The following is a 26,368-nucleotide window of genomic DNA, read 5'->3' as shown; positions in this document are numbered from 1 at the left end:
CCACAGCTTGAAGCCAATGTGGAACTAAGTTAAAGACGCTGAATCCAACTGACTCCCGTTCAAACAGCATCAACTTCCAACTGATTGAGACCAGTCATTCTGCTCTCAATCTGTAAATTCGGGCCCCCTAATAAGTGTTCTGGTTGTTATTTTGGAGATTATTGCTCCGTTAATAAGATTTGAAGACTTATAGCAGCTTTGATGTCCGCCGTGTGGTCATTGATTGACAGCTGTGATTGACAGTTGGCTCACCTGCTGCTCTCCTCGGCTCAAGACTCCCACTGAGTCGGACTATTAGATTTTTTTTTTTGTCTCCAGACAAGCAGTTCTACTGTGTTCAACCCTCGCTAAGCCAACTCCGTCATCATACGACTGTCTTTGAGTTGACACGTTAAAATGTCGACCTGGTGATGCTGTTAGATGAGAGGTTAAAGGGGTTTCAGCAAAGTTAATACAATTCGAGGACATTTCTACTGGATTTCACACCAAACTATATGTCAGTCTGTTGGGCTGTTCAACCTAAAATTGATGCTCATCCTTCTGTTGGCGCCTTGTGAGGACTTCATGGAAAATTCAATCATTTGACAAAGCTTCTTGACTGTTTTCATGAGCTGAGAAGCTGCTCCTCATTCACGACCAGTAAACTGATGGTCATGTGTAAAAAAAAAAAAAAAAAGCTGGAGTGGCCCTTTAATTTAGTGTCTGGTTTGCAGAGACGTGTGTGAGGAGGAGCGAGAGCGTCGATGATGAAGAGTCATAAATCAGCTCTCGTCTGTAACCTTCGCCGCGAACAAGATGACGAACAAGACGTATGAGTGTGGTCGGTGTGTCTCCCTATTAAAAGTCAACATGTTGTGTGTGTGTGTGTGTGTGTCATCTTAAAAATGAATGACGTTTAGTTATATGTGTGTGTGTGCGTACACTCCATCAACCTCCTACCACCACACTTGGGACTCACTAGTTTCTAGTGCAACAGCCTTGTAATTAGGCTTTGATGAGCGAGTCAATGAGAGCATCTGTTAGACTAATCATCCTTTGAGTGTGTGTGTGTGTGTGTGTGTGTGTGTGTGTGTGTGTGTGTGTGTGTGTGTGTGTGTGTGTGTGTGTGTGTGTGTGTGTGTTCACTTGAACATGAGTGTCAACATTTACATTTCTGTCGAGCTGCGCCAGTCTTTGCATTTACTGTGTACACACATTAAGCTAAATGTTTGTTTGGTTTTTTCTGATTTTAACTGAAAAACTACCAGATTTTTAACCAGATTGGTTAAAAGTGATTTACACAGAGTGTTTTTTTACCTGAAAGTTGTTGTCTCCTGCTCCAATAAGACACTAATTATCCAATTAACTAATTAGTTTACAGTTTACAGAGTGTCTTTATCAATCCAGGAAGGGTCCAGTGGGATTGTCAATAAGTCTAATACCTAAATGGATCAGAGTGGACTTACTATACGCTCTGATCAAATGATGTATCACGGGAGAAAAAAGTGTTTTTCGAGGCATACGGAGAGTGTGAACTGTGAAAAATGATTTGATGTACTGCTGTTGTTTTTGAGTGTGGCTGCTTGTTATTTGGGGGAGCATCAAGCTGCTGCCAGTGTTGGTTTTCTCTCTCTGTTCAGGTCTGTTTTGGTCTCTTATTTTTCATAAAGATGTATTCATGCTCGTTGGGTTTTTCACAGGTCGGTTTTTGATAGTGACTCTTGGAGCTTTCTCACCATTATCAACCATTTTTTCCAGCTTTCCAACTTAAATTTGCACGCTGTCATCTTGGATTTTATGTTAGATCTGATTTGCTGGATATCAGGGTCAATACCGTCCTTATTAATTGGATTGAATATTGACCTGACATGACTGATCCACATTAAATACAGATTCTGTTCTGCTTCATTAGTTTCTAAGTTTTAACAATGACATAAAAGGTTTAGTTTCAGGAAAATCACTGCACATTCAGACTTTTTTTTTGCACTTTCTGTTTGTTTGAACGTCGTTTTGAAACAGCACAGATAAAATAGTTTGTTCGGTTTACAATCCAGGAAGAGCTGCGGGGCAGGAGTCACCTCACTGTGAATCCTCAACCACCTACAAGATCATGTCACAGCTCTGCGAGGCTTCAGATGCTACAGTATTATTACTGTTATGCTAAACACAACAACCTGAGGCCCGTTTCATCGTGTGGCTGCTCTGCATCTGCTCGGCTCTCCTACTGCGGGCTAAATGTTCTCAGCAGCTGGCAAGTGAGGAAACAAAAATAAGAGACGTATCAAGCGTGACCTGTTTCCTCGCCAAGCCGCTGACTGACAAAGAAGAGAAGAAATATCCTTGAAGCTTTAAAGAAGAAAGAAACAGTAAAAGAGGGAGGAGGAGGAGGAGATGGAGAGTGATGTGATGGGAGGAGAAGGAGGAGGAGGAGGGAGGGAGGGGCTAAACGCTCCTCTGTGTCCTTGGCTGTTACTCTGCCGTGAACATTTCTTTGAAACAAAAAAAAAGGGGGAGGCGACGCCAAAGAACGAGCCCGGCTGTGCTTTTAGGTGCCAGCGTATTCTCTCATTTAAAAAAGAACCCCAGAAATCCCAACTGAAGCCAAAACGTATAAACGAAGGACACGATGAAGCCGCTTCAGGCAACAACCTGGACACAAAAAAAAGACACTAATGAAGGCGACCATGACAGATACCTGCCCCCCCTCCTCTCTGAGGCAGAGACCCTCCTCTACATCTGCTGCTGACAGGAAAACTGCAGCAGAGGTAGACTGATATCAGCTCTGTGAGGCCGATACTGACATGTGGAGACAGTATTCAGGTAGAGCTGATAGCTAGAGGTGATAATCCAGTATTATCGTTTATGTACTATTGGTGGAATTGTGCCATGATGATTAATGATTAATTAATTCCAAGTAAAACATCATAAACTAATAAAATAAGTTTTGAGGTTTTCTTCTTATATGTATTGGGATTTTGTTTGATGTAATGCAACAACATGGACAACAACATACTTTATACTGACAGTAAATAATATTCTGCTTTAGATCAGAATATTAATTTTAACTTTACTTTATGGACAATATTAATTTGTGAGAAGTATCACAGCATACTGATGCGTTCATGATATTTACTAAAGTATTTAAAACAACATGTTGGAAAGTTAAATTAAAGTTTTTAATAGTATTCTTCGGGTATTTTAGATGTTAAGTATGATCAGAGCTGCAGACATGAGACTTGGTCACAAGCTTTAGGCATAAAAATGGACTTGAATGCTGAGAGACATGATGTGTCTTAAGAGAAAAGTTCCTCATAATTTTGAGGAAAATATTTATTTGCTTTCTAGCAGAGTTACATTGATTAAACTGCCAGCAGCAAGCTAAACTTAACTTAGCACACAGCTAGCAAAAAGAGGGAAACTAGCTAGCTTAGCTCTGTCCAAAGGTAACAACCTCCACCTAGCAGCACCTCTGAAGCTCACTAATTAACACCTGATATCTTTGTTTAATCTGTACAAGAACCAGAGAGTGAAAAATACAAATCAATGTTTTACGGTGGTAATGTGCCGGACCAGTTTCCCAGCAACCAGCAGAGAGACTACAGGAGGTTACTGGTCCTGAGTCTCACATTTAGACCTGCTAAAACATCAGAACAGTAACTACCTGATTTCAATTTTTAAACCGGTGCTTTAAAAGGACTTAAACAATATTAACACAACATTGAAAGGATGTTAAAATACTGAGTCATTTGAATGGTCAGAATTCCTTAAAACATACAACTGACATGTAATTTTGACTTATTTTGGACTTAATTATGTTTTTGTGGAGTTTTTCCAAATCACAACATGTTCAAACGTGTAATTTTCAGTGAGAATTCAGACTTGTGACGTCAGATTTGACACGTTCTAAAAGACTTAAAAACAGGAGATAAAGTGACAATCAGCAAATTAAAAAAAAATAAAAAAAATCACCTTTTCACTGTTCTTGTATTTGTCCCAGCTCTTCAGCATCTTCAGCCATTTGGTGGTCCTCTCCACCTCCGTGTGTTTTTGCTGCGTGGAAATGAGAAGTGAAACGTTAATAACTTCCTCTCTGTCGGTTTCTCTCTGCGGTTGCGTTCGTGGCCGACGGGGAATCGCTGTGAGAACGGCTCGAAAGTTAAAAAAAAAAAAAAAAAAAAGTAACAACTTGCAAGTGATCGTATGTTTGAAGCTGTTTGAAGCAGACGAGACGCTCTAATTAAAGCTCTGTGCACATTTTGGTTACTCGCACTTAGTGAGTGAGCTCATGTTTTACAGAGAACTAAACCGTGTTTGCACGACTGAATCTGCAGAGACGTGTCCTGTTTTATTAACTGCATTTCATAATCATCACATTCATATTAATATCACAAAAAATAATTTGAAATGAATAAAAATGATAGCTATCTCATACCCTTTAACACAGGCTTTATATAATTACATACAGTTATGATAAATAATTTAAGTTTAAGCTGGTTTTCAAGTGTAAAATCTCTTATTTCCCATGAGACATGAATGCAACATTTGATATGTCAACACATCTACATGAAAAGTAACATCATAGCTTTTAAAAAAGAAATATACACAAACAAATAAACTGACAATGTTGGATTTAGAAACTAGTCTTTGAGGTGTTGGAACATGCGGATAAAGAACCGAATCCTATGAGAAGGTTTCTATTTTCAGTTAAAAGCTAAAAGAAAGATCCAAAGTGTTCCAGAAACAGTTGACAGGGACGACCTGAAGAGCAGCCCAAACTATTTTTAGTTAAAATGGGATTAAAAGGATCTTTGGCATAAAAGCTGATGCTGAAACATCTTGAATCTAATGGTTTGTCATCCTTGAATAATAATAAGATTTTGGTGATGAGAAACAGTTTTATTTATAGAGACAGTAATGGTTATTAGTTTTAAACGGCTCTTTTCTCTAACAGCCTTTCTTCCAACCAACATAAAGTCCAGAGAGATTATTTTAAAATGTACTTTCTTATAAGTAATATTACCTTTTGGCACAAGATATTATGCTAACACGCTGATGTTTAGCAGGTATAATGTCCATCATCTTAGGTTAGCATGTTAGCATGCTAACATTTGGAGGCATTCAGCCATAAAACAAAGTATTGGACAAACTAAAAAAATGTTTTTGTTTTTGAGACATTTCACCAAAGTCAGTAGGATCCTCCCTCTGGGGAACATGAATGTCTGTTGAGATATTTGAGTCTGAACCAAAGTGGAGAATCAACCGTCAGACATTAGTAGCATTGGTGGAGCTACGCAGCTAGCATAGCTACAAATGTCTTCTTTCGGGACTTTGGGAGCTCTGAAGGAACATTTCCAGGAACTATTTACTGAATCTCAGGAGTTTTATTAATGTTTGGACCTTAGAAACCAAATTTAGTTCCTGTTTGAGGAGTAGTAATACTTTCTAAGAGACCAGGAACTATTTACATCATCAGTTCTTTGGAGCCTCTAGTTTTCATCCTTCCTCCACGTTTCCTTTCCAACATCCGTTCAAACATCAGAGTCAACTGTAAATTAAAACAAATCACATAATAACTCTGCAACATCTTTTATTAATCTGTTACTCCACCAATTGATCAAATATTAAAAGGTTCTTTAGATGGAGGGGAAATGTAAACAAGTATGTTCGAAAGGGGGCTTCTACTTCCTGATTTAGTTACGGAGTGTAGACCTGCAATAATTAATCGGCAACCGTTTTAATAATCGATTCATCATTTTAGTCATTTTTTAAGCAAAAATGCCAAATATTTGCTGTTTTCAACTTCTCAAATGGGTCGATGTAATGTTTTTTTTTGTATGTTTGGTACTACTGATCAGACAAAACATCACATTTAAAGACATCGCCTCAAAGACAACACACATAGACAAAACGATTAATCGGCAGTAATCGTTAGTTACAGCCCTCACTGAGTGTAGTTAATGTGACTGTGTGGTTGAAATGAGCCAGAAGCTGTAGAGGAAAAGTGTGTTGAGGTGGATGTTTGTCACTCACCTTCTCCTCCACTGAGTCGTAGGATGGAAGTTCACTCTCACTGAGGGGAGAAAAGAAAGAGGAAGAATGAGGAGATAAATAACACTTATAACACACTCTTATACATCCAGTATGTTCTCAGTCATGTCCTTGCTGTCATATATGCAGCGGAGGATTCATAGTTTAGTCGACCCTGCCTGCATGTACTGTGTAACACGCAGAAAACATCATTCAACATATATTCTGACGGCTGTTATTTTCATATTTAATATTCTAACCCACTGTTCAAAGTCGACTTCTTTCCAGAAAATGTTGATTAATGAAACAACTGAGTGATATCCGGGTCAGAGCTTGTCTAAGTCTCTCTCTCTCTCTCTGTCTTATCAGAACGAGGGAAACATCAAACATGTCAGCAGTCACACAAACAGGAAATAACAGATTAGACATTCCTCAATTTTGGCTCTGCTTATCAGTGTTTCAGAGTCCCTGCTGCAAGTTACTCCGCCGAGGAGCTCCTTTGAGACAAACTCTATGAATATTCTGGTTTCATCTCCCCCTGAACGCTTCCAACAACACTTTTTTTTTTTTCCAGCATTTAAATGTGACGTCAGTAAATATCTCAGATGTTCCTCTCAGGGCCATGAAACAGGAAGTTCAAGTCCAGCTTGTTTCATATTTCGCTCTAAAATTTTGATTTATGGCTTCCTGATGCTAGAAATTCCCTCCACTGACATTAACTGACACATAAAATATTAATTTAATAGTGACAGACTCATTTAATGGGGATGGGACACTCAGTTCTATTGCAGACTTTCACATTAAACAAGATTTTCTTCATCTTTAAAATGGTTTTTAGTGCTTTTAGTCTCTTTTCTCCATCTAGTCTTGGGATACTTTTACACTGGACTCCGTATCTTGATTTCTTTAGTCAGTTCGGGAGGCGGCGTCATTACTGTGGACTCGTTTTCACACACAACAAACATGGATCGACTAGTCGCTGAGAATAGTAGAAAAAAAAGTTCTCTGATTATTTTAATGTTGTATTTTTGGTCCTGATGCCACAATAGAAATGTAATGATGGAGTCCAGTCATACCTGGGTGTGGCGAATATCTGTTAGTGCAAGTTTTCATGCCGCAACAGTGAGTCACCTGCAGCAATAAGTCCTGCTCAGGAGAGGTTTTTATCAATAATTGCACAATTATCCATTAATTATAAGTAAGTCTATAAGCAGGACACATCATATAAAAATCTTCTCTTATATTATGTATATAGATCAAGAAATGAAGTATTGTATGTGATGACAAACAGCTTTAATGTTTCATGTTGTCCAGTCTTATTCAACTACCATTGTTTGAAGTGGTTGCATCAGTTTTATGGTGGACCCAAGACCAGTTCTCTGGTCCAAAAGAACCCGACTCTCAGGATTTTGAGTCCAGAGAAAACTAATATTAAAATAAATTTAAAAAAAAATCAGAAACTCATGATGGACAGTTTTTTTAATCCAAACATTCTTCTTCCTTGTCAAAACCTGGCACCTACGTTACCCACAATGCAACTCGAGTCGATTCCCTGTACAGTACACACTACTAGTAGCAGGTAATGTGTTCATCACCTGAGGCAGATTTTACACAGCTCCCTCTAGAGACACAAACCGTTTTCTCCACATACGCGGTCGGTCTCGTCGACACCTGGACTCACGCTTTGATGTGCAAAATCAGCAGAGTTCCCTTTTAAGTGACCGTCTGTTCTTGTTCTGATGTGTCAGTCCGCACGGCTTCTGAAGCCGCCACAGACCGAAGCGGTCGAGCCTCCAGGTGAGAATCAAACCTCAAAAGATTCAAGTGAGAGTGTGTCCAAGTCCAAGAGTTAGCCTCAAATATCTTTACAATCTTTACAAATATTTGTTTGCTTGTTCTTTGATCGGATAGTTCACTTTTATTCCGTTTTCTTCTACTTTGGCTTATTTTGTTTAATGAAAAAATGGGTTTTGGGGGGAAAAGATATTTCTATTTTTCAAACTAAAGTATCAAAAGAGGTTCTTCTTTGGTGTCTGTGCTGAAAGTTTAACATCTACAAACTACATCCAGCTCTAGTCGTCTTTTCTCATTTCTGCTGCCCGGCCTGAAGCATCGTCCCCGGGCCTCGCACTCCTCCTCTGCCCAGTCCAGCGACCTTCACCTCAGGATACGTCCGTCCCTCCTGTCTGAAGCTATCATGTAAGCCAGAGGTTTCTTCCTTCCAACATCTCTCCCAACCATCTCACAGTGTGTGTGTGCCCGCCTGTGGTCTGGATCGTAGCGCTCCTATCCCAACACTGATGCCCTGTGATTGTGGCTAACCAGGCTGTTTCCTGTCCGCATGTGCCAGCCTATATATACATATATAAATAACACTGCAGCACAGTGCTGTTTAAGAGCCTCACAGCCTCCCAACCGAAGCCACAGACACGCTCTTCTCTCAGCAACGCTCGTCTTTACAGCCTCTCATTTTCCCCCTTTTTTTCCCTTCAGAGTGGTTCTGCTGTTCAAACTGGACTTTCAAGGTTATTAATTTAGTTATTGGAGATAATAACAGACTGTGATGTTTATTTTCTCTGTGTGTGTGTGTGTGTGTGTGCGTGCATGTGTGTGGTCTTACTGGACGAAGCCGAAGCGGTCGATGACTTTGTACAGGTGGAAGTTGGTGTCCTCCCACGGCTCCACGGTGGCCTCTTTCCCCTGGAATCAGGAGGAGAGAAGGAAACATCATGAGTCACAATCAAAATAAATGAAATATATGTGCATACTGGAGCACTTTCTATTGATCAAGCTAAACATTTAATAGTTCCAGCCTCCTTACTAGAGGACTTTACGTGACTTCCAGTACCTGCTTTCAGGTACTATTCACCTTTTAAATGAAATTAACTACAAAACTTCATTATCAGATGTTTTTTCTGACTGTTTTTATGAATTATTTGTTAATTGTGGTTGTCTGGCCTTAGTAGTGTTGCTTCTGTTTGCTGGTTGTCTGATTATAAATGTTTCTTCTACTTAAAAAAAATGAAATAGATTAAAACCAGGACCCGACTAGATTACATGACGCCTGACTGGATCCGTGTAGAGTCCTGTTCTGTTGCCGCAGGTCTCAGGTGAATCAGCTTTGATCACACGATGCGTCATAATCTTCACATGAGAAAAAAAATGTCTTTTGAGGCTCGAGGGAGCTTCATAATGTCTGATGATGTCATACCGTAGGCGAGGCAAGGCAGGTTTATTTGTAAAGCTTCATTTCATACACAAAAGCAATTTGAAGAAGCTTTAAAAAGAAAAAGACCAAAATGAAAAGAATAAAAACGTAAAGATATAAATACAGGACATGTTATAGACTAGTTATACAGACTATACAAAGGAAATACAAGTAGTACTGTGGTGATGTCATCAGGGTCAACATCTTGAGATGAGGGCATTTCACCAGCGAGAGAGGCTCTTAATGAAAGATGCTCTGGATTTGCATGATGGGGAAATGTAGGATCCAGTGTTTCTGCAGTTTGACCCTCTATTAGAGACTAGAAGTGAGAATATTTCGGCCTCTGCTGCTTCAGTTTTCACCGTTCTGTTTTTAATCAGGCTCTCGCAAGTCCCAAAGACTTTATAGAGGTTCAATAAATCGCTGCAGTGCCGACACTGTTTACATCCCGCTACGTGTGCCGCTTGACTTATTTTTTTTTTTTAGCTTTTACTTCTTTGTTTACCTGCCTCCATGTTTTGTCAGTCTTCTCTTAAATAGTGCCTGTTTTATTTGGTATTTTTAACGGGTAATTTAACATCCAGCCAAAGGACGACAGATGAAAATGACGACACATCTGCAGGGATGAGGATTAATGTCAATACAACAGTCCTCAAAAGGTATAAAACTGAAGAAAACAATACCAAAAATCTTCATTTTATATTAATTTGATGACAAGAATATATACATAAAGCACTCAACAACACACGATAACAATGTTTAAGCAAGAAAAGTATAATAATAGTGTGAATGGGGGATAAAAGTGTGTAAAAATGCAATAAAATTAGATTTAACTTTATTACTTTTATGGGCTGGAATGAGTTTTGCTCATCAGACATAAACAATTCAGAGACGTCACCTTGGACTTTGGGGAGCTGGGTCATTTTTCACAATTTTCTGATATTTCACAGATTAAATGATTTATCTGAAAAATAACTGAGATGAATCGACAATGAAGGTGATCTTTCCTTGCAGCCCTGCAGTTTGTCTGATGGCTGCTGGTTGTGTACTGGAATAAACTCAACAGTGGCTCCTGATTGAGCTCCAAATTACATGCCGCCCACGTTCTTCGGGGGCAGGGAATCATGTTTTGATTGGCTGCTAGATTACGAGGGGAGCCACGACTCTGGCGCCCTTGAGAAAGTGCGTCGGTGTGAGTGAGTGTGTGTTTATGAGACACTGAGGAACATTGTGTGTGTGTGTGTGTGTGTGTGAGAGAGAGCGGCTATTAACAGGTGTGAAATGAACATCCAGACTCCCACCTGCGTCACCGTCTGACTACAGGCCTCCAAAAAACTGGTTCTAGTTAATTCACCATCATGGGCCGATGGAAAACCCACAAGTAGAGTGTGTGAGGAAGGATTATACAGAACACGGAGAGAATATCAAAGAAGGAGTGGACGAACAGAGGACAAAAAGTTGAGAGAGAGTCAAACCATACCGTAGAAAAGTATGTAAATGCTTTGTTTTGAGTTGCCTCCTTTATCGCCCCCTTGAGGACTGAAGTGTTTTACCTTCATGGCGACTTAAAGGTTCTGTACGTAGGACTCAGAGAGTCCTTCTCATTAGCGACACCGGTGGCCGTTAAGTGAACTGCAGTCAATGTCTTTCGGCTCGCGCATGTGCTCAACTATTGATGCTTACACTTCTTATAATTACATAAAAGATCTCTGACGTTGTTACGTTGCGACTCGCAAACTTTTTCCTAAACACCGCTAGGCTCAGTGAGCTGTGGTCAGCGAGCAACGAGCTGCAGTTTTGTCATGAAATGTGTGCTTATAGCGACCGTTGGACTACCAACAGGAAAAACAAACGGGGGTACGCTATGTTCTGCTATCACTCTGGAGCTTGTTTTCTGCTCCTTTGTTGAGGAAATAATGTAGTTTTAGCTGTGTGTGTTCGGGAGCGGGCGACTTGTCATTGTGGGGGTGTTTTGTTGTGAAATGTGGTGTAGTTGACGGAGGCGGCTAGCTGTCCTATTAGTTGGAGAGCTAATATCTGCAGGGTGTTTCCATGGATGTATAATAAGAGCTGGATAGGGCGTCGCCACTCAGCCTTGCAGCCAATTTTTCCCAGTGGCCACTCACGGTATTGCAACAAAAAATCCCCCTGTGGCCCAAAAAAGGATTTTCCCCATAGACCACCATTGTAAAAGAGACGCCTGTAAAACTGTTGACAGGACGCCTCGAACTGCAAACAACATCAATTATGACTCTTTCTATCATGAACTTTTGATTCATGGAGGTTTTATATTTGTAAAACTTTCTTCAAGCCGAGAAAAACGATTTAAACATCCATGATGTCATCATAATTTAAAGTCTATGGGCCGAGCGGGAGCTCGCGGGCGGGGCCAGCGGGGGAAACGCTACTGCACATATTCAGCGGGCCGCCCAACATGGAAGCAAACCTGGAAGCTAGAAACTTTTTTCGTGTATGCGCCAGGCGAGCAGTTCCTATAGGACTGAATGGGCGCCGTTTTTAGTCCGGTATCCAGCTCTTATCATACATCCATGGGTGTTTCTAGTCGGATAGCACCAACTTTTGTCGTGTCGTTGTGTGGTTATGCCGTTAAGAGAAACTATGATTAAATACATTCATTAATGACGTCTTTTCTCTAAAGAAGGTAAGAGGCTGAGCAGATGAAACCGACTTCTGGAAACAAACGCTCTCACAAAATCTCTGTATAATATTGTTTTTGAAATAAAACTTTTGTGTATGTATGTTTTTTCTGTGTGTTCAATCTCTGGATGTATGACTTAAACCCAGACATCAGACCAGACACCCTCTCTATATTTTTGAAAAAGCAGCATCCCTGATCTTACAACTTGTCAAGTTGCAGCTAATTTTCATCCCCGTTCCTTTAAAAGTGTTAAATCGGGTGGATTCGAACCCTCGACTAAAATGCCCATTCTTCAACTAATTTGTTGATTGTTTTTCTTTGAATAAGACAAAGACATTTGATCTTTCCAGGGTTTTAGTCAACTGAAAACAGATGGGATGAAATTGACTCAATATGACTAAAACTCTTGATTTCGGGTCAAAACTAGAAACAGCTGATAAATTAACACAACCACAAACAAAAGTCTATTTACATCAGTTGTACTGGGGTGGAGGCAGAAAACGTTCTGCATGGCTAAACGCTACTAGAGGATAGAGAGAGAATATGGTTGTTGGTTTTTTTTTTGTGATTTAGGTGAACAGACCATTTCAAGCATGATCGACCATGCCAGGCATTTGCTGTCTTGGCTTGAGTGTTGTCATTTTTTTGAAGTTGTTTTGAAGCTTTGTCTGCTTGATACAACTACTTAAAAGTCCCCCGTCTACTCAAATAAATTATGTATGTATGTTTTTCCTTCTTGAATCTACAGTTGAATGTTTGAGTTTCACTCTGCGGAACGATGTACGTGCACAGTTTGAAGGCTGTTTTCTAGTTTTGAAGCCAGTCGTGATCCAAAGTTCAACTTATACAAGTGTGATATAGAAACTTGAAAGTAGGAGACGCAGTTAAACTTCTGAAATGAACAATATTTGCATATTTATTGATTCTGTAATGTTTAATGAGGGAGAAGGAGAAGACTCATATTTTTATGCCTTAATACATGTCTGGGGGGGGGATCTTTAAGTTGCAGCCATTTATTCTTTATTGTGAACAATTACAAAGCAATTAAGCTAATATATATATATAACTAAGCTCCCATTACCCATTACCCTTTTTGCATATCAATGGGTAACTTGGATCAAGGGGGTTGGATATGAATTCCACAAGTTTAACCAGATTTCAGTTTTTTCATGTGCTGGAAAATCTAAAAAGAAAACATTGACTGAAGTCTGAAGTTGAGTTGTTTTTTAATACCACAAAAGCAGAAGAGCTACTTGACATTCTAGCCGCTCTCCAATACGAACGACCCAGAATGTCTTAAAAATATTCTTCATAAAGCAACAGATGGAGACAGAAAGCCTGTCTGTGGTTTCACAGGTCAGTCTGACAACCAGATGTTGAGGTGAATAATTTCTAAATCCATCTTCTTCCCTCTGTCTTCACCCACCTCCTCCTCCTCCTCTCACTCACACAGTTAAATAAATAACTCCAACACACACACGTCTCGGCTGAATCAAAAGACCCTGAGTGTTTTATCCACACCTCATCATCGCAGCTGACACATTTATCATTTCTCACTCTGCTTAAAAATCAATTTCAGGTTAATATTAAAGCACAACCCGACTCGCTCCGTCATGCCTTCTATGATTGTGTGTCGCCAGAATTGTGATTGACTGCACACTTCATCGACGTGTTTCTTTTCTTTCAAAGCCACCGATCAGCATTTCTACACAGGTGCTGATTCATATCAATAAATAAACTCTCACTGATGTCAAACTCAGAGCAGAAAATCTGACAATTTCCAAACTGCTTCAACATTTTTTTGGAGAAGCGTCACTGCAAACTTTTTTCCATCATGAAATCCATCAAAATCTAGAACATCTAGGTTTAATCATAAAATATTAAGAACCGTAAGTCATTTTAAATTTATGATACCAGTGAGTCAAAGAGTGCATGTTTGCAAATGCATTTAGGTTTTGACAGTTATATAAAGCCAATACTGGATATCACTTTTTAAAATTTTTATATATTTATACTATTTATACACTGTCTGCCACTTCTAATATGACAAACATGACTTATAGTAGAATTCATTCATTCAAACATTAATAATATCTTTACTTATATTGAAGAAAATGTTTTCTAGCATTAAACAGCAACACAAACTACTAAAATTATTAAAGATTACAAAGAGTTAAAGGTTTGAAAAAAGTCTAAAATTAAATACATTTTAATGCTACTATGCTAATGTTTGGCAGGCAGTGTTTACCATGTTAAACACCTTAGTTTGTTAGCATGCTAGCAAACTAACTTTGATAATTAGCGCTAAACACAAAGTACAGCTGCGGCTGCTGGGAAAGTTATTAGCTTTGCAGATATTTGGTCATAACCTTAAAAGTGGCTATAATTAATATTTTTTTATAATAGCTGTCAGTGTGTAATGTGTTGGTTGTGGCTCGTAGTGATGAACCTACAGAGAATTATCAGTGACTCTGCAGCTCCTCTCGGCTTTACAGAGCTTTATAGAGAGTTTCAGCTCATTGTTTATCTGTCCAGCTGCAACTTTACTGTTTTGGTTCACTCTCAGCGCTCTCATAGTGTCATTTTGGGCCACAGCAGGCAGCTGTTTTCAGAGAAAAAGCTCTAAAAAGCCACTGTACACTACCTGCTCAGCACCAAACGGCAAACAGACACAGTTAGCTGTTAAAGATTTCAAAGAGTTAAAGGTTTGAAAAATGTCTAAAAATTGAATAAATTTTAAGAGTAAGGGTCTACAGGAAAATGCTACCTTTAGGATGCTAATCTACTCAATGCTACTATGCTAATGTTTGGCAGCCAGTGTTTACAACACCTTAGTTTGTTAGCATGCTAACATTTGATAATTAGCACTAAACACAAAGTACAGCTGAGGCTGCTGGGAAAGTTATTAGTTTAGCAGATATTTGGTCATAACCTTACAGTGGCTATAACCAATATTTTTTATAATAGCTGTCAGTGTGTAATATGTTGGTTGTAGCTCGTAGTGATGAACCTACAGAGAATTATTAGCGACTCTGCAGCTCCTGTTGGCTTTATGGAGCTTTATAGCAAGTTTCGGCTCATTGTTTATCTGTCTGGCTGCATCTTTACTGTTTTGGTTCAATCTCAGCGCTCTCATAGGGTCGTTTTCAGAGAAAAAGCTCTAAAAAGCCACTGTGCACTACCTGCTCAGCACCAAACAGACACAGTTAGCTGTAGACTAGCTGGTGAACATAGTGGAGCATTTAGCAGCTAAAGAGTCAGACATTTCCCTTAGGAGTTGGTAGAGAACAAAAACAGAACTAAAAGAGAGTTCATATTAGACTTACATTCACCGGGTGGACAGAAACACGACTCTAAATGATAATGTTGCTCCATAACTGCTGGTTGTGGAAATAAACAACTGTTTGCTAACAAGTTCAACATATCGACTTGTTGTGTTCACTACTTGTTTCTGCTGCCCTTAGGTGGCCAAGAAAATGAGTTAATGTGGGTTAAAGTATTAGACTAATTTAAATTATGACCAGACATGAATATCTAAACCAAATTACATGGTAATCCATCCAATAGTTGTTGTGATATTTCAGTCTGAACCAAAGTGACATCCCTAGGAGCCATGTCGCTAGCATGGCTAAAAAAACCCCAAACAGAACAAGACATTATAGCAAAGAATTACTAAACTTTAAATTTCGCCTCAATGTGAAGACCTGAACATGAATAGATTTGAATGTGACATTTTGGTCTGATCCCAACAACGCCTAAAGATGTTGTAAATTCAATATTGGCTCTAAATATCTGCTATCAGTGGCCTCGATCCAAAAATATCAGGGTCAATGCCAGCCGTAAAAAAAACCCCCAAAAAAACAACAGACAGCAGTCAAGCCTGAGTGGATATGTCCTTTGGAAACTAAACTCTTCATTGCTGCCCACTCTACAAAGACAAGAAATCATTTTTAATATCCACAAATGAACGCTGGCTGGTGTGAAACGACGAGCGGCGTGTGTGTGTGTGTGTGTGTGTGGTCGCAGGAGTGTGGCGGCGTGATAACCGACTCCATTAAACTCCTCCCATCCTAGACGGTGACAATGACACTGATTTAACTCCGATTGTGCCTCATTTCGCCTCGCCAAAACACTCAAAACACACACACACACACACACACACACACAAAAAATACACACACGCCTCCATCATCTCCTCTCTCCATGGTCTCTTCACTCTTAATGAGGCAGCTTGATTATGCAGCCTGCTGGACTAAATTAAAAAGACTAATTTACAAACCGAGCGTGGTGGGCTGGTCTGACTGATACCGCCAGGCTGTGAAATAGAGGTGTCACTCAAGAAACGTACAGCACATCAACACACACACACACACACACACACACACACACACACACAGAGCAGGGAAACTATGAAGAGTTATTGTCTAGATTCGCTACACAGAAGTTAATTTATAGATACTAGAAGACAGAAACTTGCAGAGTTTAAGGGCTGATGGCTGAAAGTTACATTTTAACGACATTCCTTTTATCCTGATTAATACATCAGATACATCTCAATAAAAAAACAAGACATTAAAGTGGATATGAAGCCCTACTAATGGATTTCCACTCTAATCAACAATTATATAGCAAACACGACAAATATATAAACATATAAAAAGAGAAACCGCGTTATATCTTTCGTGGCAAGGGGCGCCGCCATATTGCAGTACTGTGACATCACAGGGTTGGGTCAGTTCAACAGATACAACAGTAGAGACAGTGAGAGGTAGAAACTGGGGAGCTACATGACAGAAAAAGACAAAAAAGAGGCCACTAGTGTGTTACTCCTGCTACTCAAAGCTCAAAATAGTCCATTTTCATAAAACTGCCACTGAAACGGAGAACAGTAGCTTACTGCTGCGCTGCGCTGGCCAGCGGCGCTAAAGACTTCAGGGTTTGCAGTGAACATTTTTTGGAGGAGGATTACATAGCAGAGACCTTTGAGTCGGGCGAGCTAATGGTTCGCCGGACAAGCAGACTAAAGCCTGAAGTTGCTCCATCTGTTTTCAATTTCACCGCCTATACAGAGTCATTGAACACATCTTTTACTCCAAACAGCAGCACTCATGAACACCTGTTTATGAATCAAAGTAAAGACCAGAATAGAAACTAGACATTAATAACAAAAGATAAGAGCCCAGTGAACATTTACACCTCTGATAGGCTAATAACAGCCTGCTCATATTTCAGTTTTTTCTGGAAAACAATACTGCATGAAGAATAAAACCCATTAAAGGTGCATTCCACCAATTAAGTGTTATTATTTACTTATTAATTAAGTGTTTCCATAAAGTTGGGAGACTTTCAAGACACATTTTTAAAAAAGAACGGTCAGAATTGATGCAGCAGAGGTCGAGATATCCTGTGATTTTTAGTTCCTAGTTGGGGATCAAGCTCCTACAATTCCCATAATGCAACCTGTTAGTGTATTGTATTAAACCATCCATGACTGGTAAATGCTCACATCTTTCAAACTGCACTGTTACAGTGTATAAAACTGGCTTTTTATTAAAAATCTATACTGATAAACCACAGAAGACATTATTAAACAGAGTGTCCCTTTAAAAAAAGAATCAAATATGAGTAAATATGCAGGTTATAAACCAATAATGAGCTGCCAGTATACACTGATATCAATATCCTGTAACTGTGATGAGCCAAGATTGAGTTTTTGCTGGAAAACAATACTGGAAGAAGGAACTTTGCCACAGCTGAGTGTTAAATAAACTACCACCTCTGGATCTGAGCCAATATAATCACCCCCTGCCCATGACATCACATGAACCCCGCCATTTAGTTTAATGAATAACCATTCACGTCTTTTTCCTTCCTGTTCTCTGAAAGCTGCAGTTTGGCCGGAGAGATTTTTGTCTTTTTTAACACAGCTGCTTTACAGTCCGCTGCTTTACAGTCCGGATCATCAGGGTGGCTTGCTGACTGCAAACCGCTTAATTTACTTGTTAATTTCTGTTGGCTGTCACAGGGTTTTTGCTGAGAATATGGCATCAGTAATGAAGCTTTTACACAGTAATCACAGCCTTGGTAAATTCATTGAACTATTCAAAATACAGAGTAGCAGATCCTGGATGCCGCATGCTGTTATTATTGTGTTTCACGGGCAATAAGGCAGAGATTTATAGCAGGATTTCACCACAGTGTTATTAAGTTTGGTAAAGTCTCAGCAGGACTGAGCGACTGGAATTTGGCTCTTCATGACCGAAAAGAAAAAAACCAATCGGAAGTAAAAACTGTTTTCAGGATGAAGGAGGGAGTTCATACTGTACCTTGTCATATTTGGCGACTATCTCAGCCCGCTCCTGGTCAAGTTTCACCGCCGCATCCTGCTCGGTATCAGACGCTGGAGAACAAACAGAAGAGAGAGAGAGAGAGAGAGAGAGAGAAAGGGAATGAGAATGAGTCTTAAAAAGTTACTGTACAATATAAATTTTAACAGCTGTGTAGCTGCGCTCAATAAACTGCGACAAGACTCTCAGTGTTTGTAGAAATGATTCTGGGCTTTTACACAAAGTCAAGACAAGTTAAATCAAGTTAAGTCTGATGCCAAAAGTACCAGGATGTCCTACTACATGTTTATATTAGCATGCTAACACCAGCATTTTAACATGCTACATAACATTTTGCATTTAACATTTAGTGCACTAGTTGCTACCTTGTGCACTTTATTGACTTTCCAACATTTTATTTGAGTGTTGGGATTTAAAGTAAAATGTATGCACAGTATAGCATCTTTGCATGTTAACTACTTATTACAAAAAAACCCCATAATGCAATTCTTAGCCTTTCTTGGATGTGAAAATTGGCATTAACAGACACAGAAAACCTGTCTGTGAAGGTAAACATCACTATGGAGCAAACTACAATAAGTGGGGGAATCATTTTGGACTAAGCCATGTTAGCATATTAGCATGCTATGTTAGCATTAATGTCATTTGTTTTAGGTGTATTGTATAATGAATTTTTGTGTTGGAAAAGTGGAATTTTTTAACAGTTGGTGGCACTAGAGCAAACATCAAGGAATCACCAAAATTATTATAATTTATGATCTGAGGACCATGAATATGTGAACTTGATTTAATGTAAATACGTCCAATAGTTTTCAAGACATTTAACACTGGAGCAGAGTGCTGAAACCAGAGCTGCAACTAACAGTTATCTTCATTACTGATTATTTTCTCAATAAATCGATAAGTCTTTTGGTCAACAAAATATCAGAAAATGACAAACAAAGACCAAGATACAACCATAAATGTTTTGTTTTGTCCCGACCAACAGTCCAAAACCCAAAGATATTCAGTTTACTGTCATAGAAAACTAAAGAAACCAAAAAATATTCATATTTAAGAAGCTGAAACAGGAAAATTTTATAATTTCTTCTTAAAAAATGACTCAAAACAACTGTAACAACCACTGACTTTACCTCAAATGTAAGAAAATGATAACTTGCAGAACCTTTTTAACTAAATATTCACGGTGAGGGTACACAGAACGCCGACTGTTGCAGGATTGTCTTCTCCTTTAATAGACCATCTGTAAGTTTTATGAGGTGTTAAATTGTTGTAGCTCCTTGCTAAAATCAACCTTGCTGCACATATTAGATTACTCTGTCATCACAGACATGCTTTGTGTTACTTCATCTCTCCCTCATTGTGCCAAGAGCAGACGTGAACACACACACACACACACACATTTCTGAACACACACTCTTCAAACCGGGCACGCAGGAACACTTCACTGCAGCCTGACCTCAGCCTGGGAGAATAATGTGTGTGTGTGTGTGTGTCTTTATGAAGGAGGCTAATGAGAGCAGCTCCTTTAAACTAACAGCTGCTGTGACAGCGAGACGTCACCGAGGCAGAGAAAGGTTTTCTGTGTTTGCCGAGCCTACGCGTCACAACGCGCGAGTGTAGATGTGTTTACGACTGTTGCTAGACTACACACACATACACAAACGCACCGAGAAGACACTTCTCACCTTTCCGTGTAAGTCGCGATTGTAAACGAGCGTTTCCAACAATAGTTTCCAAACTGTCTTTGTGTTTATTATTGGAAGAGATCTGTCACAGGCCGCCGCTCACACAGACACACAAATACACACACACACACACACACACACACACACACACACACACACACTTCCTGATTCAGCCATCCATGGGAGGCTCCAAAACATCGGATGTGTGTTAACAAAGCTGGCACACACTCCATTAAGTAGGGTCATGTTGTGTTTATGTTGAATAGAGTGTGTGGCACGTAGTAATGGAGGCGTACGATGAATCATACCTGAACACAGGGAGAAACAGTCTGCAGGCAGCTGGCTGAGCAAGACTCTTTATGGCGGAAATATAGTGATAAACATCCAAATATGCTACAAAAACAGTAGAATCCTGATGGAAATTTTACTGTCATATTTAAAAATTGAGGTTTATTGACAACTGTGTAACATCCTGCATCAGCACACATCTGTCATTATTCTTTACTAATAAAATGGGACACAGATAATTCCATTTTATCACAAGTTTGATCTTATTTTTGCAGGTTTGACCACATTTTATATAATTTATGATACCTTTGTACTGACAGAGTTAACTGCTGAGATCTGAGAACACGATGATATCACAAAAAACTCTTTTGGAAGAGAAAACGAAGCAAAATTATTCCCCAAACTGTCTCCATCACAGTAAACAGACAGACCTCCTGGTTCATCTTTGACCTGCTGTACAACATACCGACAATGGACTAACATCAGGGCAAAATCTGACTTTTTGGTCATTTGATTAATGCAAATTTGTTAGGAGATTAGCAACACTTAAAGTAGTGCACTATTATATAATCTTGAGTTTCTGTCTTGTATAGGGGCGCTTTTTTGAAATCTACCATTAAAGGACGAGTCTTTCTTAAAACAACAGTCAGGAGCCTAAATGAACATTTAAGATTGAAACATGTTTTTCTTGCTGTAATCATTCCTCCTGTTCATACTGACCATCAGAAGATCCCTTCATAATGCACTTACAATGGAAGTGATGGGAGACAAAATCCACAGTCCTCCTTCTGTGCAAAAATGTATTTAAAAGTTTATCTGAAGCTAATGTGAAGCTTCAGCGTCCAAATGAGTCAAATCAACTAGATATCTTTCAACGTTACAGTCTTTTTAGTACCAAAGTCTTTTTGTTACTATACTTCCACCTGCAGCTCAACAGGGAAACACAAAGAGGGAATTTGATGCTAAAAAGACTGTAAATGTGTCAGATATCCACTTGATATGACTAACTCAGACTGATGAAGCTTCATATAAGCTTCACAGAGACTTTTAAATGCATTTTTGCACAAAATGTGGATTTTGGTCTCCATCACTTACATTGAAAGCACATTTGAAGGATCTTTTAATATCCAGTATGACTGTTGTTTTAAGACACACTAGAAAAACTGTGAACCCGTCCTTTAACACCTTTATCATTTTAACACTACATATAAGAAAATGTGACGCTAGCATTTTAACATTGCTATGTAACATTTGGCTTGTCAGTGTAACTAACTTTTTGCATCTAACATTTAGAGCGTTAGTTGCTATGTGGATCCAGATTGGCCACAAAACAGAAAATCTTTTAATTTTAAACATGATGAGTTCAGTTTTAACTGTTCAAAATCGCAAAAAAAATCTCCTCCTACTTCATGGAAAAATCCAGAATCTGTCAGACTGCAAATATTTTTAGTTTGAGAAACATTAAATGTCCTCTGATGTTGAACTTTTAAAGATGATACTGGGACTAACTATCAACTATGAATAACTTTATCCTCAAATGTCTTTCTTTGGCCTTCAAAACCCTCCATCAGTCGAGTCCAAGCAGTTATGCAATGTCCATAATTCCTTTCTTTTTTGCCAATTTGCAGGAAGTATTTGACTCCAGTCATTCTCCGACTTCCTCTCCGGGTCTCTGGGGTTTCGACAGGAGGGACGGCTTGACTGGAATTCCAACATACTCCGAAACAAACATTCTCCTTATTGAGCCACTTGGCATTTTTATGACAGGATGGTGTGTGTCAGTGAAAGGCATGTCGCTGTGGGCTGCCCAGAGCACACACAGCGGGAGAAGATGCCTGGGGGGTCGGGGGCGGGAGGGAGGGTAGGGGGGGGGCAGTCCGTACACAACAGGGCAAACTGTCTGGGGCAAATAAACAAATACAGTAAAGCCTTTTTCTGCTGGGAATTCCACCCCAGGAGGCCCTGTGGTTCCCATAGTGAGAGGCAGAGAGGAATCGGGGAGGAAATGGGATTCAGCCTTTTCTTTGCACTGAAGCTTAGCCTTAAATCTGAACCCCTTACAGCCATATTAGTATTCCACAGTGGCCTGACTTAAGCTAAATGCAATTAAACCCCTTTTCATGCTTCAAGGATCACATTGGCAGCCGTGACGGAGATTGTGTGTGTGTGTGTGTGTGTGTATGTTTTTATTTGTGGCCGAGAGCTCTGGTCGCACTTGTCGTGGGTCCCCAAGGGTTTATTAGACAATTGTAGAAGAAGACCCCCCTATTTGACTTAAAGTTTACAGGATGTTTTTGCTTAAGGGCGGCAATAACCTGTAGCTGATGGTAGCTGATGTTAGCTAAAGTTGAACTTTAAAATGCATGCTGTGAAACGGATATTCATGAGTAAGTCTGCTGACTTTAAGCCTCCTGTCTGCTTGTGTCACTACGTTTAAGTTTGTTACAGATAAAGATGAAGATTTATTTACTGTAAAGAAAGAGGTTACACAGTCTAGCTTTAAGCCTGTTGATTTTTTTTTAGAACTGGGTATCAAACTTAATGTGTCTGTGGCTTCTCATAGTGAAAACTGTCATGTACATGAGGCATTAAATGTCAGGTCAGATTTATTATTGTTTTTAATTGGAGGGTAATGATGTAATTATTCTTTAAAATCTACATTTTGACTATGTTAGTTGCTTGTTGTAGTCCAGTGGTTCCCTAAGGATGTGCATCACCACCCTCAGCTTTATTTCCATTTGTTTAATTTCCTTTTTTTTAATAACGTTTCAACACATACAAAACGACGCAATATTAACATGAAAGGAAAGAAAAATCATTTCACCAATGGCATATGTAATTTTTGCCTTGTTAAGTATTAATCTGCAAATAAGCCGAGAACAGGCCATCATATTTTTAATAAATATTGAGATTAAATCATTTATTTTACATCAGTGTTGGTTATTTTGTACGTCCATCAAAATAAATTCCTATTACAGACGTCCATGGTGCCGTTTTTAGCTGAAAAAGATGCTTGTGTGGATGTTGGTTTGTGGTTGTCATGAAAAATCACTATGAAGAGGTTTAAAAAGTTTAATTTCAACAAGAACAAACACTTGATATCTACTTAATATCTGCCATTTATCACTGATGGGAAAAAATTCCATTTTCTCTACTGCGTGCAAGGTCACGATAAAATACCAGAAGCTATTAAACACTTTGTCTTTATATTAAGACGCTAAGCTCGTTCTAAGAACCTAAATTACAATTATAGGTCACAACATCAAGCGGTTTAACCGGATCTGAGGGCGGATTATTCCTTCAAAAGGACAACCTCTATTCCTTGTCATCCTGCTTATCCTTCATTTCAAGGCCAGAAACCCCCCCCCCCCCCCCCCCCCCCCCCCCCCAATCAAGCTGACCTTTCACCTCCTCCGCTCTCAGCTGCCAGTCAGTCCCCAGCGGTGAGGCCGATGTCAGCTCCGGCTAACTGTCCCCATCCTGCTGCGATTAAAATGTCCCCGTACTGTACGTCACCTGCCCGGCCAGCTGGACGCTGCCCTGTCATCCCCCCCCCCCCGCCGCCACTGCTCTGCCCTTCACTCCTACTCTTCATGCTGCATTCAGGTCACGTGGGAATTACTGTCAGCGCTAAAAGAGCCAGAAGTGTTCATGCATGAACGCTCGTCTGAAACCATCACGACACATCGAGGATTCAAGAAGTTTGGTGGAACTTCCCCTTAAAGATAATTGTGATATTCACGTTTTCACTTGTTAACAACAAAGTGAAAAGTTGTTGTTGCTCATTTGAAGCTGTGATAATGAAAAAAATGTTGACAAGTATATAAAAAAAACAACAGAATATCTCTTTTTTTTCCATCTTTTATCCTCTTCTGTTTGACTGGAGGAGTTATTCTACGGTGGTGAGGGAGGATATTACAGCTTCCTTCAGGTGCCGTTACCCGTTATTCTGACAGAACGTCACTAGTACGAGCTCAAAGGCTTTTTTCCCCTCATCGCCAGATACTGAACATTGAGGAAAACTGTTGACAGTTAGTATAAGTTGCACAAGAAGTGTCAAGAGTTGAGGTGAATTCTGAAGTTAGGATGTTGTCTACGTGATGTTGACGTTTGTTTACTGCTTCACCGACTTCTTGAAGTGCATCATTCAAACAATCCCAACTGAACTGCCAGCACTCACAGCAGGAAGAACTAAAGCCATCAATATATATATTGTTTTTTTTATATGGTCTTTATGTTTATGTGACGCCAGAGGAGGAGACGCGGCCAGCGATACTATCAGCTCAACTATAAGTGCAGGAGATAATGAACACTGCATGTTATGTAATAGGACCCCAAACAGCCAATGAGAGAGAAGCGAGGTCAAACCTTTCAAGCTTCTGCTTCATAGACATAAAGTAATCATGTTAATTAACCGTTTTTTTGTTTGTCTTCTATGATAGAAAATTGTGAGAAAATGTTAATCGGACAAGCACCTTGAAGCTTCAACCTGAGCTAGTGAGATAGTTGATTTCTTGGAAACAATTTCAAAGCTTCACAGAGAAATGTAAAGTCTTGTAATTTCTTGGTTTTTACTCTTTATTACAACAACATCCCTTGTTTTTTATTCTCAAACGACCCAGTAGCGTCCTACACGCTGCGGGTGCAAGAGGCAATCAAACACTAACTGAGATACTCAAACAATACAGTGGATGGTGGTAGTTATACAAGATATGATCCATTAAATGCCTTATTGAACTTTGCAAGTAAAATGCAACAAAATTGGCAAAAACCTGGAGGAAACGTGCAGCTGAGACATTTCTAATTCAGCTGGCGACCGTTACAGTACACGCCACGTGACAGGAAGCATCTCAGGGGTTTATTTGTGTTTGTTCCTCATTATCATTGCAGTTAAAAGCTACAATTGACAATGAGCAACAAGCATAATCACAACCTTTCTGGTTTCCTCTTCTCTCTCAAAGCTCTCTCTTGGCTGCTGTAATTAGGCCTCTTTGTTCTTTATGTTAAGGAGTCGTCACTTGTTAACGGCTCTTCGCTCCCCTCCGACTGATTTTTTTTTGCCTATTTCTGGCTCTCTCAAGGATGCTATCAGCACAGAAAGAGGAATAATAATAAAAACAGTAATAATAGTGGAGAGTGTGATTGGAGAAGAGCTAATTTCCCGTCTTTTGTTCTCACACACTTACGCTTCACTTGACTCAGCTGTTGTGTTACTTCAGCTGACACCAGGGCCCTTCTGGAGACTCAAACACTGACAGCATCCCAGTGACTCATGTCCCACTTTGTGTTTACTAAACATGTAGAAAACACATTCAAATGGAACGTCAGAAAACACAAGCAAATACAGAAACGCTTTTTAATGTGCCCTGGAAACTTTTGTTTGATTTCCGTTTCCGTATTTGGTTGTTTTCTGTTTTTAGCAGCTGGTTTCTGTATATTTGGTTGCGTTTTGTGTTTTTAGGCAGCGAGTTTCTGTATATTTGATCGTGTTTTCTGTTTTTTGCAGCGGGTTTCTGTATATTTGATCGTGTTTTCTGTTTTTTGCAGCAGGTTTCTGTATATTTGGTCACATTTTCTGTTTTTTGCAGCGGGTTTCTGTATATTTGGTCACATTTTCTGTTTTTTGCAGCGGGTTTCTGTATATTTGGTAGCATTTTCTGTCTTTTTTGCAGAGGGTTTCTGTATATTTGGTTGTGTTTTCTCACTTTGAAACTTGTAATTTGGTAGTGCTCTACTGTATGTTTTCCTTTTAGCTGTACAGATATTGCAATACACTGTACATATATATATATATATATATATATATATGTATATATATTTTTTTTTTTTTTTTTTTTACATTTTGTATAATCTCCTGTAGAAAGACACCACTGAAACCCACCATTGTCTTCAACATGTTGTGATAGCATCATACCTTAAGTTACCCTGTGATTCCCTAATTCAAAACGCTCTCTTACATTTTGGCTTCCGTTTACTAAAGTCAATGTCAACCTGTCAAATTTGAGTTAAACAACCTGGAAGTATTGAATTCTATGTGTATCATTTTAAATAATGAACAGACGATGCTGTTCATTGACGATAAACTGCAACATTTAGCACCTTTGAATAAGACGTGTCTGAGATGTTGACACAACAATGCAGCTCTGCACACGCACACACACACACACACACA

At 39.3% G+C, this 26,368-nt stretch overlaps 1 protein-coding gene and 1 long non-coding RNA gene across 2 annotated transcripts in view; one reads left to right on the top strand and one right to left on the bottom strand.

The window, feature by feature from the left end:
- usp6nl (USP6 N-terminal like) overlaps positions 1-26,368 on the bottom strand; it is a 97,613-nt gene that overhangs the window by 16,412 nt on the left and 54,833 nt on the right. The window contains exons 3-6 of the mRNA XM_042403197.1: positions 18,200-18,273; positions 8,627-8,706; positions 6,010-6,049; positions 3,949-4,029 (exon numbers count right to left, since the gene is read on the bottom strand). Of these exons, the coding sequence (XP_042259131.1) occupies positions 3,949-4,029; positions 6,010-6,049; positions 8,627-8,706; positions 18,200-18,273 (275 nt within the window). The remainder of the gene's footprint in view (positions 1-3,948; positions 4,030-6,009; positions 6,050-8,626; positions 8,707-18,199; positions 18,274-26,368) is intronic.
- LOC121890705 overlaps positions 1-26,368 on the top strand; it is a 41,881-nt gene that overhangs the window by 8,041 nt on the left and 7,472 nt on the right. The gene's annotated exons all lie outside the window — the stretch shown is intronic.

The sequence above is a fragment of the Thunnus maccoyii genome, chromosome 23 (genome assembly GCF_910596095.1).
Source record: "Thunnus maccoyii chromosome 23, fThuMac1.1, whole genome shotgun sequence".
In the NCBI taxonomy this organism is placed as follows: Eukaryota; Metazoa; Chordata; class Actinopteri; order Scombriformes; family Scombridae; genus Thunnus; species Thunnus maccoyii.
This window is presented reverse-complemented; position numbering and strand designations above follow the sequence as displayed.